The sequence below is a fragment of the Marmota monax genome, unplaced genomic scaffold (genome assembly GCF_021218885.2).
Source record: "Marmota monax isolate L192 unplaced genomic scaffold, Marmota_monax_Labrador192_F-V1.1 WCK01_AAM20220418_F8-fsc00020, whole genome shotgun sequence".
NCBI classification, from domain to species: domain Eukaryota; kingdom Metazoa; phylum Chordata; class Mammalia; order Rodentia; family Sciuridae; genus Marmota; species Marmota monax.
In genome coordinates, this window is record NW_026692912.1 from 21466174 (window position 1) to 21481527 (window position 15354).

The 15354-nt window shown below is 55.7% G+C and overlaps 1 protein-coding gene across 4 annotated transcripts; it reads right to left on the minus strand.

The window, feature by feature from the left end:
- Positions 1-1418: 1418 nt before the first annotated feature.
- On the minus strand, positions 1419-15083 carry Crat (carnitine O-acetyltransferase). Of its 4 annotated transcripts, XM_046451585.2 has the most exons (16): positions 14879-15081; positions 12935-13072; positions 12404-12565; positions 11972-12235; positions 8794-8912; positions 7552-7605; positions 6843-7008; positions 6378-6552; positions 5585-5763; positions 4921-5021; positions 4448-4567; positions 4167-4289; positions 3943-4078; positions 3535-3597; positions 2689-2826; positions 1419-2225 (listed from the first exon to the last, which is right to left on the minus strand). In XM_046451585.2, exons 2-16 carry the CDS (start codon positions 12959-12961, stop codon positions 2010-2012), a joined length of 2043 nt encoding a protein of 680 aa, XP_046307541.1. In that variant the 5' UTR covers positions 12962-13072; positions 14879-15081; the 3' UTR covers positions 1419-2009. The 4 variants fall into 4 exon arrangements, with proteins under 4 accessions (XP_046307541.1, XP_058437814.1, XP_046307544.1 ...); XM_058581831.1 differs by lacking the exon at positions 4448-4567 and having other exon boundaries at positions 14879-15083; XM_046451588.2 differs by lacking the exon at positions 12404-12565 and having other exon boundaries at positions 14879-15079.
- Positions 15084-15354: the final 271 nt, after the last annotated feature.

Consider the following 15354-nt stretch of genomic DNA (forward strand, 5'->3'; position numbering starts at 1 on the left):
TGAGATGCAGAACAGCTACACCCTCATGGGAGGAGGAATCAAAAGTTACCCCTAATCAAATGGGTGTTAAGGCCTGTGAGGTCCCCTGGGGCCACTGAACCTTGACATTCAATTAAGCCAACTTCAGATTAGTGGTGACCCAGGAGCCTTGTAGATTTAAAATTAGTTATCAACTTACTTTTTTTTTTTGGTATCGGGCATTTAACCCAGGGGTGCTTTACCACTAAGCTACTTCCACAGCCCTTTTTGTTTTTTGAGACAGGTTTTCTAAGTTGCTTATGACCTTGCTAAGTTGCTGAGGCTTGCCCCAAACTTGTGATCCTCCCTGTCTCAGCCTTCCTAGCCAGTGGGATTACAGGCACGTGCCACTGTGCCCCAGCTAATTATTAAATACTGCTTTAAATCACCATGGAGCCTATGGTCTGGGGTCCATCTCTTGTTCCGTGGGGCTTTGGGCAAGTGGCATCTATCTAGCCTTATCAGGAAAGGAGAAAAGAAGGCCACAATGAGTGTCCATCTTCACAGGTGAAGGAAAGATTTGGTCAGACCTTAAGGGCCTCAAGGCTGGATCAGTGCCTGGTGTACCAGTTCCTTCCTGTACTGCCCTCTCCTGCTTGAAATCCAGTTTCCACCAATAGCCACCTTCATCTCCATCCCCTGCCCTGGGTGGATATGCTGCGGGGCTGGGGGCTTAGCCACACCTGTTCCTCAGGCTCTGACCTGAAGGAAATGAGTGTGCTCTCTTGGAATTTCTGTTCTGCTACTTAGTGTCCTGGTAACCTTAACTCTGAGCTTGTTTCCTCATCTGAAAAATGGAAAACCATGGGCCACACCCTCAGTGATGGTCGCAGGTTGGTTGGGCCATGAAGTGCCTCACATGTTGCTGCCCTCCTAGCCCCAGTGCACCTGCTCCTGGCATTCCATATGTGCCCACTTGACCCTGACAAGATGCTCCACTTCTACTAGGTGTACGGGGTTGAGGGCAAGTACATGGTGCTGGCAGGTGGCTGCTTCCGCGGTGTACCCCCAGCAGGTGTTTGCCCTGGCAGCAGTGAGGGCTGGGGCGAGCATGCCTGATCTGCTACCAGTCCTGCTGGGCTCCATGGAGGGCAGCTGGACCAGCCTATGGACCCTGGGTGTTGGCCACCCCACCCCGCCCATCAGACCAGGGCCTCATGGTGCCACTCAGCTCATGGGACTTGGGAAGGCCCAAGCCAGGACAAGTGGGTGGAGAGTTGATGAAGAATATGGCCCTGGGTGTGGCACCATTCTTGGCTCAGCACCTAAGGTCCCAGCTGGCCCTTAGCTCCCTGAACCCAAGGACTCCTCTGGGGACCCTTTTGGGACACCATTTTCCAGACAAGGACAGGTGGAAGAAGGCACCTGTCCCCCTCCTTTCCCCTCAGCTGAAAGACCTCTTTGCCAGCACATTTTCCCTTTATTAATTAATTACCTGGTGTGCTCGTGTTTTACAACTGTGAAGTGGTTCAGGGACCATGCTGCATGGAAGCAAGAGGGCCAGGGCTCATGAGTCACCTTATCCAAAAAGACCATAGCAACCGTGTTGTTGATGGTACCTCAGGGGGTCCCCTTGACCCGGAAATCTTGCTCCCTGGCTCCTCAGCTCCAGATCATCCTTTGTCTTCAGGTCCTTGAGAGCTTGGAGTTCAGAGTACAGACCCTGACCTGGCTATGGAGATGGCAAGGACTAGCCAGAGCTGAGCTAGGAAAGAAACGGAGCTCTTTCTAGTCTCCTAGTATGGTAAGTGCTGGGCTAGACTGGGTCCCTTCTCCAGGGGATGATTCGCTGGAGGCCTGGGCCTTAGGTCCTGCTCAGTTCTGAACTGAGCCCCAGCTCAGAGAAGGTACTTGCTTGAGCCTGTAGGACCCCCAAGAAGATGTGTTCAGAGCCTGGGGCCAAGGGCAGAGGAAGCAAAGGAATTGAGCCCTGGAGGGTGGCTATCCCCAGATGGGATTGGCTATGGCACTAGCAGGCCTGAGCACAAGGCTCAGAGTTTGGCCCGGGGGTGGTTCTGAAGTAGGGTACGCATGTCCAGGAGTGCCCTCTCCAGGTAGTGTGCCATGCGGGCAGCGTTGGTCTCAGCACAGCTGTTGTAGGCAGACACAGAGAAGTTGATATGGGCCTCCATGGGGTTATAGCAGATGCCGTAGCCATCGGGGACCACAGGCCCAAAGAACATGACGCAGTCTGTCTTGGCAGGGACCTGGGGACAGTGGATCAAAGCTCTCATCCCTGGTCCATGGTTTGCCTCCAATCGTGAGGAGGCACTAGCCTGTCTTCTCTTCTGTCTGCTCCCACCCTGCTCTGCTGCAGACACCCTCTCCTTATCTCCAGCAGAGGGGGACTCCCTCTCGTCCTCCAGGGTGCAGTCATCTCCTCTAGGGAGCCTTCCTAGGCATTTCCTGGGGTGTGGGGGATTGTAGCTGCTCCCTCCTTTGCCCTCCCGACCCCCAGCACTTCCCATAGAGGGGAGCAGGCATGGTGGTCTGTCCCCTGCTAGTCCAGCATCTAGCACAGATTGACCCAGATCAGGTATTTCTATCTGACCAGTGAGTGAAGGAAGCCAGTTTTCTTAAGGAGCTCTGACACTACCTCAGCCTGCCTAGGCTGCAGTGTTGCCCCTGTCCCCACCTCCTTGGGGACTCGAGGCTTTGGCAGTGGCCCACCTGGCTGGTGGAGAGGTTGAAGTGCATGGCGATGGCATAGGAGGTGTCCATGAAGATGTCAGGCATGCTCACTAGGTCCTCAATGGCCTGCAGCTTCAGGCCCAGCAGGTGCCGGTCAAAGGCTTCTCCACGGATGGCCTGTGGGGAAGGAGCTGTCAGGAGCAGGTGAGGGCCAGGAGCAGGAGAGGGCTACGGTAGCACTGCCCCTTCCAGCCACTAGTCCTTGGGAACCAAGACATCAAAGTATCAAGGATCAAGGCAGGAGAGGAAATTTCCAGATGAGGAAATTAAGTCCCAGGGAGGGACAGAGATCTGGCCAGGAGGCAGGACAATGTGGGATTTAAAAGCATGAGCCCTGGAAGTGGGCAGCTCAGCCCCGTCCAGGCTGTGGGACCTTGACAAACCCTTAGGTTCTGGAGCCTCAGTGTCTTCCATCTGTGGCAGAAAGCAGTAAGATCTAGATGACAGCTGCATGTGATGTGAGCAGTGTATGGCACAAACAGGTGCCACAGCTAGGATGGGCACCTAGACCATTAGCTCCCTGGCTGTAGCCCAAGCTACTGGAAAGCAGGAAACGCATCGTTGCTGAACCACGGACACCCTCAGCATCCCACAATACCCAGGGGCCCGAGCTAACTCTGGAACTGGGATGAGGGCAGTTACCAGGTCCCCCTTAGATTCCCCAGCTTCAAAATGGGGCTATTGCTCTGGGTGTTCCAGAGCTCAGGGAACGAGTGCTTCTAGTGAAAGGTTAGCAGCCATGTAATGCAGGGATGAGAAGAAAGATGGACAGACAGGTGGGGGATGTTAAGGGACAATAAGCGGTGATACACTGGGCTCACTCACCCTGTCAGTGTAGGCTCGGTGGGCTTGCACAGCCTTCCGCAGTAGCTCCACCTTCTGATATTCCTGGTGGGTGTGAAGGTCAGGGAGAGCTGAAGCACTGTCCCTTTCCTCTTTCTCCTCTACTTCGTAGCCCACTCTCTACCCAGCACTACGTTCCCAGCTCCTTCAGAGCCGAGTACTGCTATCTCTTCAGTCCCCAGCCCCCAAGGCCCCAACATAGGGATGGCTCCCTTTTCCCTCTGACTATCAGAAAGCTCAGAACTAAATCGATGCTTCATCTTCTGTTGGATTCCCATTGCCCACCATAGGGCTGGAAGAACACACATGCGCAATCCATGTGTGATGGCAGAATGAACAGGAAAGGAGATGGCTCGAGTCCAGCTCACCGGCCCTTGCTAGATCTCTCACCGTCACACTGGAGTCATCAATAGCCTTGACGAAGGCCAGTGAGTCCATAGAGGCTGAGCGGATGGTGTCAGTGCGTCCCAGGTGAAACATGCGCAGGGAGGCACTTTCATATGTGGCACACGCCTGCCCGTAGATCCTGGGTGCGAGACATTGCTAAGCCCACCCTGAAAGGTTGCACCCCGTTCCCAGATCTCTCCTTTCTTCGCAAATAGGAGGTAGCACACCTGTAGTAGGCCAGCTGTAGGGCCATCTGGATGAAGGCATCAGGGCTCAGCTTCTCTGACTTGGGGAAGTCCTTTCCAAAGTGGTGGAACACCATCACTGTGATGTCCAGGTCCTGGATCATTCTTGGAAGGGGGACACAGGAGGAACAGGTGAGAAGCAGGTACCCAGTAGCCCCTGCCAACCCCAGGGAGGGACCCAGAGCACAGGGACAGGTGCCGGGACAGGCCTGCATGGAGCCTTGGGCTTGAAGGCTTGTTGGCCTTGCCCCTGCAAGACCTACATGCCAAGGTTCTGCTTGGCCTTCTCAATGTCGTTCTTGATCTCAGGGGTGATATTGAACCGCAACTTCCTGGGCATGGGCAGAGGTACCATGGGGGACCGCACGAGCTCTGGCTTCTTCCTGCATGGGACATTGGGGGCTCAGGCTCATGCTGGTGCCCCAGAGCCTGAGTGTGTCCCTGGGACTGGGGTAGAGCGGTTGGGTCCCTGAAGATGGGGGACGAGTTCAGGGACACTCAAATTTGCTCTTCAGAAAACTGCCTTTGCACCAGCTTCCACGCTGCTAAATGTAGGGACGCAAGGGACTTGTCCAAGGCCACACAGCAGGAAGTCGGGAGCCAGAGTTCCAACTGGCTCTAAGAACCATGTCCTCTGCCTGCTCCCTTTGAAGTAGATTCCCAGGTGAAAAGGAGAGTAACAATCCTCAAAGTTCCTACACCAGGAACTGGGAAACCAGAGTGTGACCTTACTCACGTGTACTCGATAACATGGTCCAGAAGGGCAACAATGGGTGGTCCCTCCGCTGCTGCATGCTCATAAACCAGGCCACAGGAGCCATCTTCTGCCACAATGAACTGTGGGGGGAGAAGGGACTCTGTCAGGCCCAGGTCAGGAGGGTGGTTCCTGACCCAGTCACTCCAGGTAGGTCTCATGGGAAGGGCCTCTCTGAAGTCATCTCAAGGGGTTGTGCTGTTTCTGTTATTAATGACAACTAACACTCGTAGGGTACCCTGGCTCTGCCAGCCCAGGCTGTCCGAAGCCCATCTCATGCTCAGCACAGCTCAGCCAAGCCTAGAAAGCCCCCCCCGCCCCGGAGAATTCTGCCCCCACCATGTTAAAGGCACAGGGAGGAAAAGTTGTGCCCAAGCCTGTACCGCCTGCCTGCCTGACCCCCCAGATTCCAGGATCTCTGATGAGCCCAACCACTGTTCTGGGGCTGACAGTGGTGTGCAGGTCTAATAATGACAGGTTGGCTGCCTGGTAATTATGGTGGCATGGCATCCAGCCTGCTGGCTTCCTCTCTGCTTTATAAGTGGGAGGCTAGGGACGCCAGGTCCAGAGGGGCAGGAAGTCCCTAGGCCACAGTGGACCAGCTTTGGGTAGGTGTCTGGGGATCATGGCCCTGCCAAGTCCTCACCTGCAGTGTCTTGTCAAACCAGCGGTTGCCACTGTTGAGCTTGCTGCCGCCTCCGTGCAGCATTTGGCCAGCCACATGGTTGCGGTAGACATCTTCTGAGACCCTGGGCACAGGCCTGTCCAGGCACACGGTGAAGATGCTCCTCTGGATGGAGCGCACGGACTCCCGGTTCACCTTGTCTGTGGGTAGTGGAAGGGGGAAGTGGGGGTGGGGAGACAGGGCTGAGTCCCATGACCTATGGTTTCCTGCCTGGAGATCTTCTGGCCTGTTTGCACCCCTTTGGGGGTGGGCAGCTCCCTGCATTGGGGGATTCCAGGACATTCACTGAGTGCTGGGTGCATATTTGGAACTTCACCCCCAACAAGGCACTTCAGTCTTCCCCTGTACCCTCCCTGGAGGGCAGGGCCAAACACCTGACCACTGTGGACACTGGAAGTGGAAGCCCAGGGTCACACCAGGGGACTAATGTTGCATCAAGGATCCAGAGTGGGTGGTCTGGCTCTATGATGATGCCTTGACCAATATGGATTTGGAGCCTTAGGGGGACCTACGGGGATAGAGGCAGGCTCTGCAGCAGAAGACTTGGACTCTGATCCCAACCCGTTACTTAACAGAGAGAAACCAGCCTAACCAAACCAAGCCTCAGTTTCCTCATCTATAAAAGTGACCAACGACACTCTGATTTGAGAGGATCCAGTGAGACATGTGGCTGCCCCAGCCTGGTGCTGGCCCTGCTCACTGTGCAAAGAGGCCCTGAAGTATGGCCTCAGTGTGGGCCCCACCCTGGAGGCACCTTTGATGAGGGTATTGTAGGCTTTGGCCCATGTGTTGCGATGGTTGGATGTGAGGATGCCCACGGGCTCCTTATTGGCTTGCAGAGATGAGTTCCAGATCTTCTCCAGCTGCACAAAGATCTGATCCGAGGTGAGGGGTGTTCCGTCGCTGTGGTACACGTCCAACTCAAAGAACTGTGCAGGCAGAGGCAGGGGCTGGGGGATTTCGAGCAAGAACCGTCCTGACCCACCCCCCAGCCTCCTTTTGGCAGCTTGGAGGTCACAGTCAGTGCTGTCCCAGGGCCCAGCTGAGAGGATGGAGTCAGGCTCAGGGGAAGAAAGGAAGGAGATCCTCAGATTGCTCTCCCCAGGCTGGGCAGGCCCACAGTCCCTCCTGGCCAGGGCATGGAGTTCCGGGGCTGGTGAGCATCTGTGTTGGGAAGCTGCCTCCTGCTGCAGGGCAGGGCTGTGGCAGGGACACCCACCTGGTAGTTGTGCACCACAGTGATGTGCATGGGTGGCTTCTTGGTCTTTAAGAAGTTGACAACTGAGTCCTGCTTGGGGCCCGGCACTCGGCAGGAGGACAGGATCTGATAGTACTGGTTCATGCACAGTGGCTTTCCCCCCAGATACTCCACAGGCAGGGTCTCACTGTGGGGGAAGGGGAACATTGAGGGGTCACTGGGCAAGTAAACAGGGAGGCGGCCAAGGTGGACAGGAATCTGCTAGGGGCTGGGCCAGCCAAGTGGGAGCTTACACAGGGCCAGGAACCCCTGCATCCCTACTCACCCTCAGCATGAACAGGGGCCATCAGAGCTGGGCAGGGGTCAGGAGGTCTGTATTACTCCTGCCCAAGGGTCCCATTTATGAGTCATCTGGAAATTCCCTCCCTCCCGCTTTCTGGGCTTTGGTTTGCCACAGGAGATATGAGGCAGCAAGTCAATCTCTGGGGTCCTCTTTCTGGGATGGGGCAAGGTTACCCGGTGGTCCCAGTGGCTGGAGTGAGGAGGACCTAAACATTCTAATCCCCAGAATGTGCAGTCTCTAGCCCCCACCGAGGCTGGGTCAACAGGAAGTGAAAATGACTGGCCTCTGGGCCTGCCTAGCACCCAAGCTGACACATTGGGTGAGGGGTGCCACAGGCTCAGGCAGGCCTGAGCAGGAGTGGGACAGGGTCGGGGTAGAGCTGCTCACTTGTCAATCATGGCCTTGAAGTCCAACACACCCTCGATTAGTTTGGCAGCGAACCTGGAGGGATTGGTTAGAGATGTGAAACTGTGTGGACACTGAGGGAGGCCCAGGACACGTCGGATTGGGGCAAGATCACCTGGTGGGGGAGGGGGAGGCCTAGCCAAGGTAACCTACCGATTCCCTCTCCCCACCTCCCCCACTGCTTACAGAAAACTGGGGGCTCAGGCAGGGATCTCTGAGCCCCTCCACGAGAGGCTCTTCTGAGAGCTTTCTTCCTCACTCTCTAGAGGAGGGCCACCAGCAGGGCTCAGGGAAGGTTGGTGGCCTACGGTCTGACAGGACTTAGGTGCTAATCAATGGCAGCACATTAATGGTTAGTGGCATCAGGTCCACCCACCAAGGGTCTGAGGTCCTGAACCACAGGCTGGGGCCAGGAGAGGACATATGCTGTGAAGTATCAGGCATGGAGGGACCTGAGGATGTGTGTGTGGAGGAAAGGGCAGCGGCTCATAGTGTCCCCTCTGCTAGGTCCCTTCCCCTCTCTGAGACTCTGTGTCCTCCCTGGGCCACTGGTCTCAACTTGGCCTTCCTCCCTGGGTCATCTGGGCTTATGAAGAGGGGTTTCCTAGCCCACACCAACCAGTCCCTATACCTGGGGCCTGCGGTGGCCTCAACATGCGCACCACTGGCTAGGGTTCCTGGGCCTGAGTTCCAGCCCTTCCCCAAGTGCTTTGGTCCATTGTGATGTGGAGATTGAAACCCAGAGCCCTGAGTATGTGAGGCAAGTGCTCTGCACAGGGCCACACCCTCCTGTCTCACCCTGGCCCTTTAAAAGAAGCAGGTGGCAGCATCGAGTGGCTGGCTCTTGAGCAGGAGATCCCTATTGCTGGTATTTTTATCTCTGGTAAGGACTGGAACGTGGAAAAGGGGACTGTGTACAAAGGTCACCCCTGTGGCCAGCTCAGGAGATTGGGAAGGAGTGGACTCAGTCCCAGGTTTGAATCTCTGACCCTGGAGGCCCTGCCTCCTATCCTGATTAGTGGTCTTGGGCAAGTCCCTTTACTGCTCTGAGCCTCAGTTTCCCTATCTGTAGAATAGGGAGGATGCTCCCCACTTCACAAGTCTGTTTGTAGGGATACAAGATCAGGGTTGGGTCCTTCCAATCTCCTGGGGCTTAGACTTGGTGCTAAAAACTGCACAGCCCTGCTGCTACGTCCTTGCCCCACCCCAGCCCCTGCCACTCACCGGAGCTGACCCTGCAGATCCACAAAGTCCTGCTTGGGCAGCACAACTCCAGGGCTGGAGTAGATGACCACAGGCTGGCGGAACTGGAGATAGGCTGTTTTGAGCCACCACTCAGACAGCTGGACGAGGACCAGAGTCTGGTTAGGAGAGGGGCATGGGCACCTGATACCCTTTCTCCCCAGGGCCAGGGACCTGGCTGGCCCCATGCCCTCTGCCCCATATCTGCAGCCCAGATTTTCCAAGTGAATGCTGAGGTTCAGAAACCCTCCACACCTCCTTAAACCTACCATCTTCCCCTTAGCCTGGGCAATTAGCACTGCCAGGAAGGAAACCTGGGGTGGTAGGGTGGCAGGAAGGTAAATGATTTTTTTTTGGTGTGTGTGTGGAGCTGAGATTGAACCCAGGGCCTCTGACATACTGTGCGAGCACTCTCCCACTGAGCTGCATCCCCAGCCCTTTATTAAAATTTTATTCTGAGACAGGTTCTCACTGAGTTGCCAAGGCTGGTCTCAAAATTGTGATCCTCCTGACTCAGCTTCCTAAGTAGCTGGGATTTTAGGTGTGTCCCATCACACCTGGCTCAGTGAATGAGTGTTTGACCATCCCCAGCTGAGAGGTTTCCTAAGGAGACAGGGATTTGGTGTCAGGACAGCTCACAGGTCCTGTCCTCCTCAGTAGCCTCAGTTTTCTTGGTGTCAGACCAGAAAATAAACTTTGATCTCAAGGTCAGAGCAACCTTGACCAGAGAGGAAGGGTAATTACTGTGCTAGTGACAAGATATGGATGACACGTCCTTAAGATCTATCCTCTGCCCTGGGGGTGTCGGGGGTCTCTCTGGGGACTGGCCATGGGCATGATATTAAAGGCTATCTTGATGATGTGGACACTCCTAGGTGACTGTCCAAGGTGTCCCTGAGAATTCTGTGCTGATTACAACCCCTCTCCAGCACACACTGCCCCCACCACTGTGCACCTCTCTGCAGATCCCTCAGACCCTGGAGACCCAGGCCACTCCCTGTGCACCCTTGTCCCATTCCAAGCAGCATCAGGAGGTACTTCCTCAACACTTACTCCCCTTGAGGAACTGATGGCCTATGGCACCAGGCCACTTGCCTTGGATCCTTGGCAAGAGGGAAAGGGGAGGTGACTTGCCTTAGGATGAATACTGGGTGACTGCTGTCGCTGACTCACAGCCTAAGGACTGGACTCCTGAGTCACGCAGGTCTTCCTGTGTAGCACAGTGCCTCCTGAGAGCTGCTGTGAGGCTCTGGGCTTTGGTCTACCTCTCTGGGCCTTGGTGTGCTTTATGTACAGGGAGGGACAGATAGAAGCTCCCTCACAGTCAGGGGTCTGCACTCTCCCAGGGATCTCAGAGCCTTGGGCTGCACCTTGGGAGACAGGAAAACCTACTGGTATGGCCCTGTGAGATCCTGTTAGGTGGCATCAAAACTGCTTCAGGAGCTCTGAGTGTACAGGCCCTATTCCTTGAGCCAGAAGCTTTGGGTTGAAGGAGTCCCTGGCTAACACAACTGGAGAACCAGTGGACTCCAGACCCTCCAAGGTCCTACCAGGGCCAAACCCTGACTCTAGAATCCAAGGCCTTGACCTGCCAAGCCTCAGTAAATGCTGCCCCGAACCAACTCCCACCTGCCTCTCACCTCTGATGATCCCTGGGCCAGTTTCTATACCTCCCACCTCACAGTGCAGTTGGCCCTCTGAATCTGCTGGTTATGTTCACAGATCCAACACCTCAGTATGGAGAATATTTGAAGAAAAACCTATGTTTGTACTGAACAAGTACAGACTTGTTTTCTTGCCTTTATTCCCTAAGCTACACAGTGTAACAACGTTTACATAACATTTACATTGTATTTGGTGTTGTAAGTTATCTAGAGGTGACGTATAATACCCAGGAGAACCTTCACTGGTCCTATGCAAATACTATGCCCTTTCCTATAAAGGACTTGAGTATCCTCAGATTTTGGTATGCACAGGGTCCTGGAGTGGATCCCCTATGGATACTGAAGGACAGCTGTACTTCACAGGAACAGAATCCAGCACTGGTTCTGTCCCAATCAGCTTCTCCCTTGGTCGTATCCATTCCTGCCCCTAGCTGCTCAGGATTGGGACTGCACCCCCACCCATCAGTTAAGTGCCAGGGATACTGCCATCCAAACCATCCTGGGCCTCATGACTCCCCCTTCTCCCTGCAATGCCAGGCTGAGGCCACCAGCATCTCCCTGGGGGCAAGTGCCAGCCTCCCACTGCCTCTGCTCTCAAGCTTGCCTCCCTCCCAGCAGCTGGGATCACCTTCTCTATCTTTATGTTGAAGTATAAGAACAATATAGGGGCTGGGGATGTGGCTCAAGCGGTAGCGCGCTCCCCTGGCATGGGTGCGGCCTGGGTTCGATCCTCAGCACCACAGACAAACAAAGATGTTGTGTCTGCCGAAAACTAAAATGTAAATAAAATTAAAAAAAAAAGAATAATAAAGAGGAAGGCACAGGCACCAGTACAGACATGTGCCTCATCAACACACATGACAGTGCAGCTGCAGAACAGGACAACTGACCCCTGGCAGGCACATTTCCTGTCCAAGACTATCCCACTGAGCTCAAGTCCATGTTCCTTCTACTTGACTTGCCCTGCTCTTCACTCCACTCCAGGCTCTGTCCCAGGCTGTTGTCACCTCTGCCCTAGTCTTAGAGCAGTTCCTCTTCCTATGGCTCTCCCTGCTCACCCAATATGAAGATGCTGCCATTCATCAGGCCACACTTGCATCATCATCTTTCTTTTGTAGTGCTTTTGGAACCCAGGGCCTCAGGCATGCCAGGCAAGGGCTCTCCCACTGAGCCATATGCCAGCCCTCACCACCTTCTTTTATTTCCATGGAATTTCCCTGCCTGAAATGACCTCACCCACTGACCTGCAACCTGTTTACCACCTTTCCCTCCTCTCTGTACTTTGTCAGTATCAGATCTTAGAGGCTGGTTACCAGGTCTTTCTTGCCCACTCAGCACCTGCTAGTGTCAGGCCCAGGTAAGGGCTCAGCAAACTCTACATTGCAAATAAGTGAAGACTCTGGGTGTGTTGCTGGCAAGAGGCCACAGTGAGGGGTGCTCAGGAGGACCCAGAGCTCTAGGAGCTGGGGACCAGTGCAGCCTACCATCGCACTTACCCAGTTCTCGGTTTTCTTGGCCCTGCGTTCCAGTCCCTTCTGAAGGCGTTCCCCTACACCCCCGGAGGTCTGAAACTCATCCACCAGCTGCTTGGTTTGGGCCCACTCCTCCTCACTCACAATGGGCTGCAGTGCCTTGAGGTAATGGTCCAGGGACTGCTGAAGTGGGGGCACAGGCAGCCTCGGCAGTGCATCTTGGTGTGTCTTGAAGCGGCTGGAAACCTTCGTCAGGGACGAGGGCCTGAGGAGGCCCAGGGGCTTCACCTGTGGGCAGCAGAAGACCTGCTTATTCTCTTGCAGGCTCTAAGCACCTGAATCTCCCAAAGTTGCAGTCCTAGGTAGGTGCTTATGTGACCACCCCTGAAGGCAGAGATGGCCTCATGGGTGGTGCCTGCCCTGGTCTCCCAACCCTTGAGCTACAGGTGTCCCCACCTCCCAGGGGCCTGCAGCTACACGCAGGGATGGAGGAGGGTGGGTGTGGCCATTGATCCTGGCAAGGCTCCAGGGACCCCAGTCAGGATGAAAGGTGCTGTTGGAATGGTAGAGGTGAAGGGCCTCCCTGCTGTCTGGATGCACAGGCCCTGCCTTCTTGCTCTGTGAAGATGAATCAGTAGCAGAGAGCTGACAGCCCCCTCTCTGTGGTTCCCATCTTCCTTTTTCCCACCCTTTCCAGGTTGAGAAATAGAAGGGAGAAGAAAATTAGAGAGCCAGACATTGAGAGCACCCCTGGGTGAGGCCTTGGCCTCAGGATTTCTCCTGCCTGTGGGGTGGGAGTAGGGGATATAAGGGCAGTGCAGTGGCGAGAGCTGAGTGGCCTGGCGTGGAAGGTGAGAGGTGGTAAAAAAAAATGTGAGAAAGATACACAGAGGAATCCAGGAGACTCTGCAGGTGGCAGAAAGAGAGACAGGAGGGTCCCAGGCTGCTGGCTGGTGGCAGGCAAGCGGCAGAAGCTCCATTCCATACCTTTTCTCTCTGCTGCCCGTCTTCCATGGCAAGACTGAGGTTCTGAGCCCTGTCTGTCTGCCTTGGCTGGATCTCTAAGCCTAACTGTGCTACCAAGTGGGTGAGCAGAACCTACCAAGAGGCAGCCACCTGCCCGGGCTGGAAAAAAAGACAAGAGCCAAGATTCAGGGGAGACGCAAGATGGTAATGGTGATGGCTATGGTGGCATCTGGGATTGAGACACTGACGGGTAAAGCTGCCAGACTGAAGCAGCTGCTCCACCCTCCCCAGCTTCCTCAAGTGGAGGAATGGGGAGCAGGTGAATGGGCTGCCGGTGGTGGGCAATGGAGTAGCAGTAAATATTCAAGTATTTTTCCTTTCTTCTTAGGATGGGCCCAGTGCCAGGGAGGCAGGCCAAGAGGTATTTAAAAATCCACCTGTCAAAATCTATGTAGATCTTTTTGATGGGGGAAAACTTGGCTGGAGGGCAGAAACTGCCGGGCTACTGAGTCACAGTAGCTCTGAAATCAGTAGTGAAATTGGGGTTGATGCAAGTGAGAGACACCAGTCACCAGTGAGTAGTGGCTGCCAAGAGCCCCATCCATCCCATTTCTCTCCTGGACTAATGAGACCCTTCTGCACCACCCCTCTACCAATGTCTGGTGTTTCTTCCTCACTGTGGCTGGTTCTGCTGGGGGTGGAAAGTAGAGAGCTTTTGTTATTTAAAATAAACAAAATGGGCTGGGGATGTGGCTCAACGGTAAAGCACTTGCCTAGCACTTGGGAGGCGCTGGGTTCGATCATCAGCACCACATAAAAATGAATAAATGAAGTAAAGATATTGTGTCCAACCACAACTAAAAAATATATTAAAAAATAAACAAAATGACACTGGCTTTGGAATTAGGGCAAATTTGAATCAACAGATCCAGGGGGACTGGCCAAGTCCCCCCTTGCCTCAGTTTCCCCAGCAGTAGAGTGATCAGGTCAGTATGGAGGATGACCTAGAGGCCCTGTGTGGGACAAAGCACAGATTTCTTGCAATGGAAATGGTGAGGTGGAGACTCAGGTGCTGGAACACCTTGAAGAGTCTCTTTAAGTCTGAGTTCCAATGTGTATCTTCAGCCACTGGCCTGGAGTGTCTGTCTGGGAAAGAACCAAGCAGAGAAATGCTTGGATCAAAAAGGAAAGGAACCCAGCCAGCACATGCCTATAAGCCCAGCAGCTGGGGAGGCTGAGACAGGAGGAACCGGGAGTTCAAAGCCAGCCTCAGCAAAGGGCAGCTCTAAGCAACTGGGTGAGACCCTCTCTCTAAATAAAACACAAAATAGGGCTGAGGATGTGGCTCAGTGGTCGAGTGCCCCTGAGTTCAATCCCCAGTACCCACCACCACCCTGGCACCCCCAAAAAGGGAAGGAATCCATATCAGGATAGCAATATCTGGGCTGCCTTCCGGGGAGAATAGGGTGGCTGTGGACAGATTGGGGAAGTGGGCTGGTGGGGAGAAAGGGCATTGGACTGCCACTTGCTGTCCCCTACCAGTTCCAAGGACTTCGTGTGCAGCTCAGCTTCATTCCTCCAACGAGTTTGTCTAGCTACACACAAATCCCGAGGGAGGGGGCATGTGATACACACAAGGAGACAACTGTAGAACTGGAGAAGTGACTCAGGCCTGCGCAAGGGCGGCTCAGTCTGAGCTCCTGCGACAGGTGCCAGTCACCGTAAACGGGGGAGCGAATGCGGGGCTGCACGTTCCCGGTCCCTCCCAGCTTGGCTCCAGGTCTCAGGGTGCTGCCTGAAGCCAAGGTCTCCGCCGACTTTTGCAGGTGGCTGTCACTGCGCGCCCGGGACGCGGGTTCGCTCCCGCCTCTGCCCTTGCCCCTCCGCTTCCTCCTCGGCCCAGCCGACACCGCCCGGCCTCCCGCCCGGTGCCGGGCCCTACGGGCCGGGCGCGGCCGCACTCACCACGGTCCTGGCGGCGAAGGCTAACATCTCTGCGGTGCGGGCACCGACACTCGGTGCGCTCCGCCCCCAGCGCTAGGCAAAGTCCGCTCCGCAGCGGGCAGTGTGGGTCCCCGCTAGGGCTCCGGGGCCAAGGTCGCCGCGTAGCCGCCGCCCGCGGTGAAGGCGGCCCCGCGCCCACCCACCGGGCCCGCGGCGGGCTGGCGGCCCGGGAGGAGGGCTCTCGGGCGGGGCCTCGGGCGGCCGCGGCCCCGGGCTGGCCGGCCGCGAGCGGCGGGGCGGGGCGGGCGCAGCTAGCGGTCGGGCCCAGACGCGGGCGGGCGGGCGGCCGGCGGCACTCCGAGCGCGGGGCGGACGGGCGGGGTCGGCGGTGCGCTTCCCCACGACCGCCTGGCGTCCCGAGGAGCCGCTCGCGCGTGGCAGGGAGGCGCAGCCATGTCGACGGAGTCCTGTCCTCCGGGGTATTCGGGCTCGGCGCG

Excerpts from the sequence above, each read along its gene's own strand:
- Crat (XM_046451585.2), bottom strand. The coding sequence starts at position 12,961 with ATGGAAGACGGGCAGCAGAGAGAAAAG. Across the intron at positions 12,236-12,403 it reads TAGCTGCAGGCCCCTGGGAG|GTGAAGCCCCTGGGCCTCCT; the intron begins GTGGGGACACCT and ends TGCTGCCCACAG. Across the intron at positions 5,022-5,584 it reads GGTTTGACAAGACACTGCAG|TTCATTGTGGCAGAAGATGG; the intron begins GTGAGGACTTGG and ends CTCCCCCCACAG.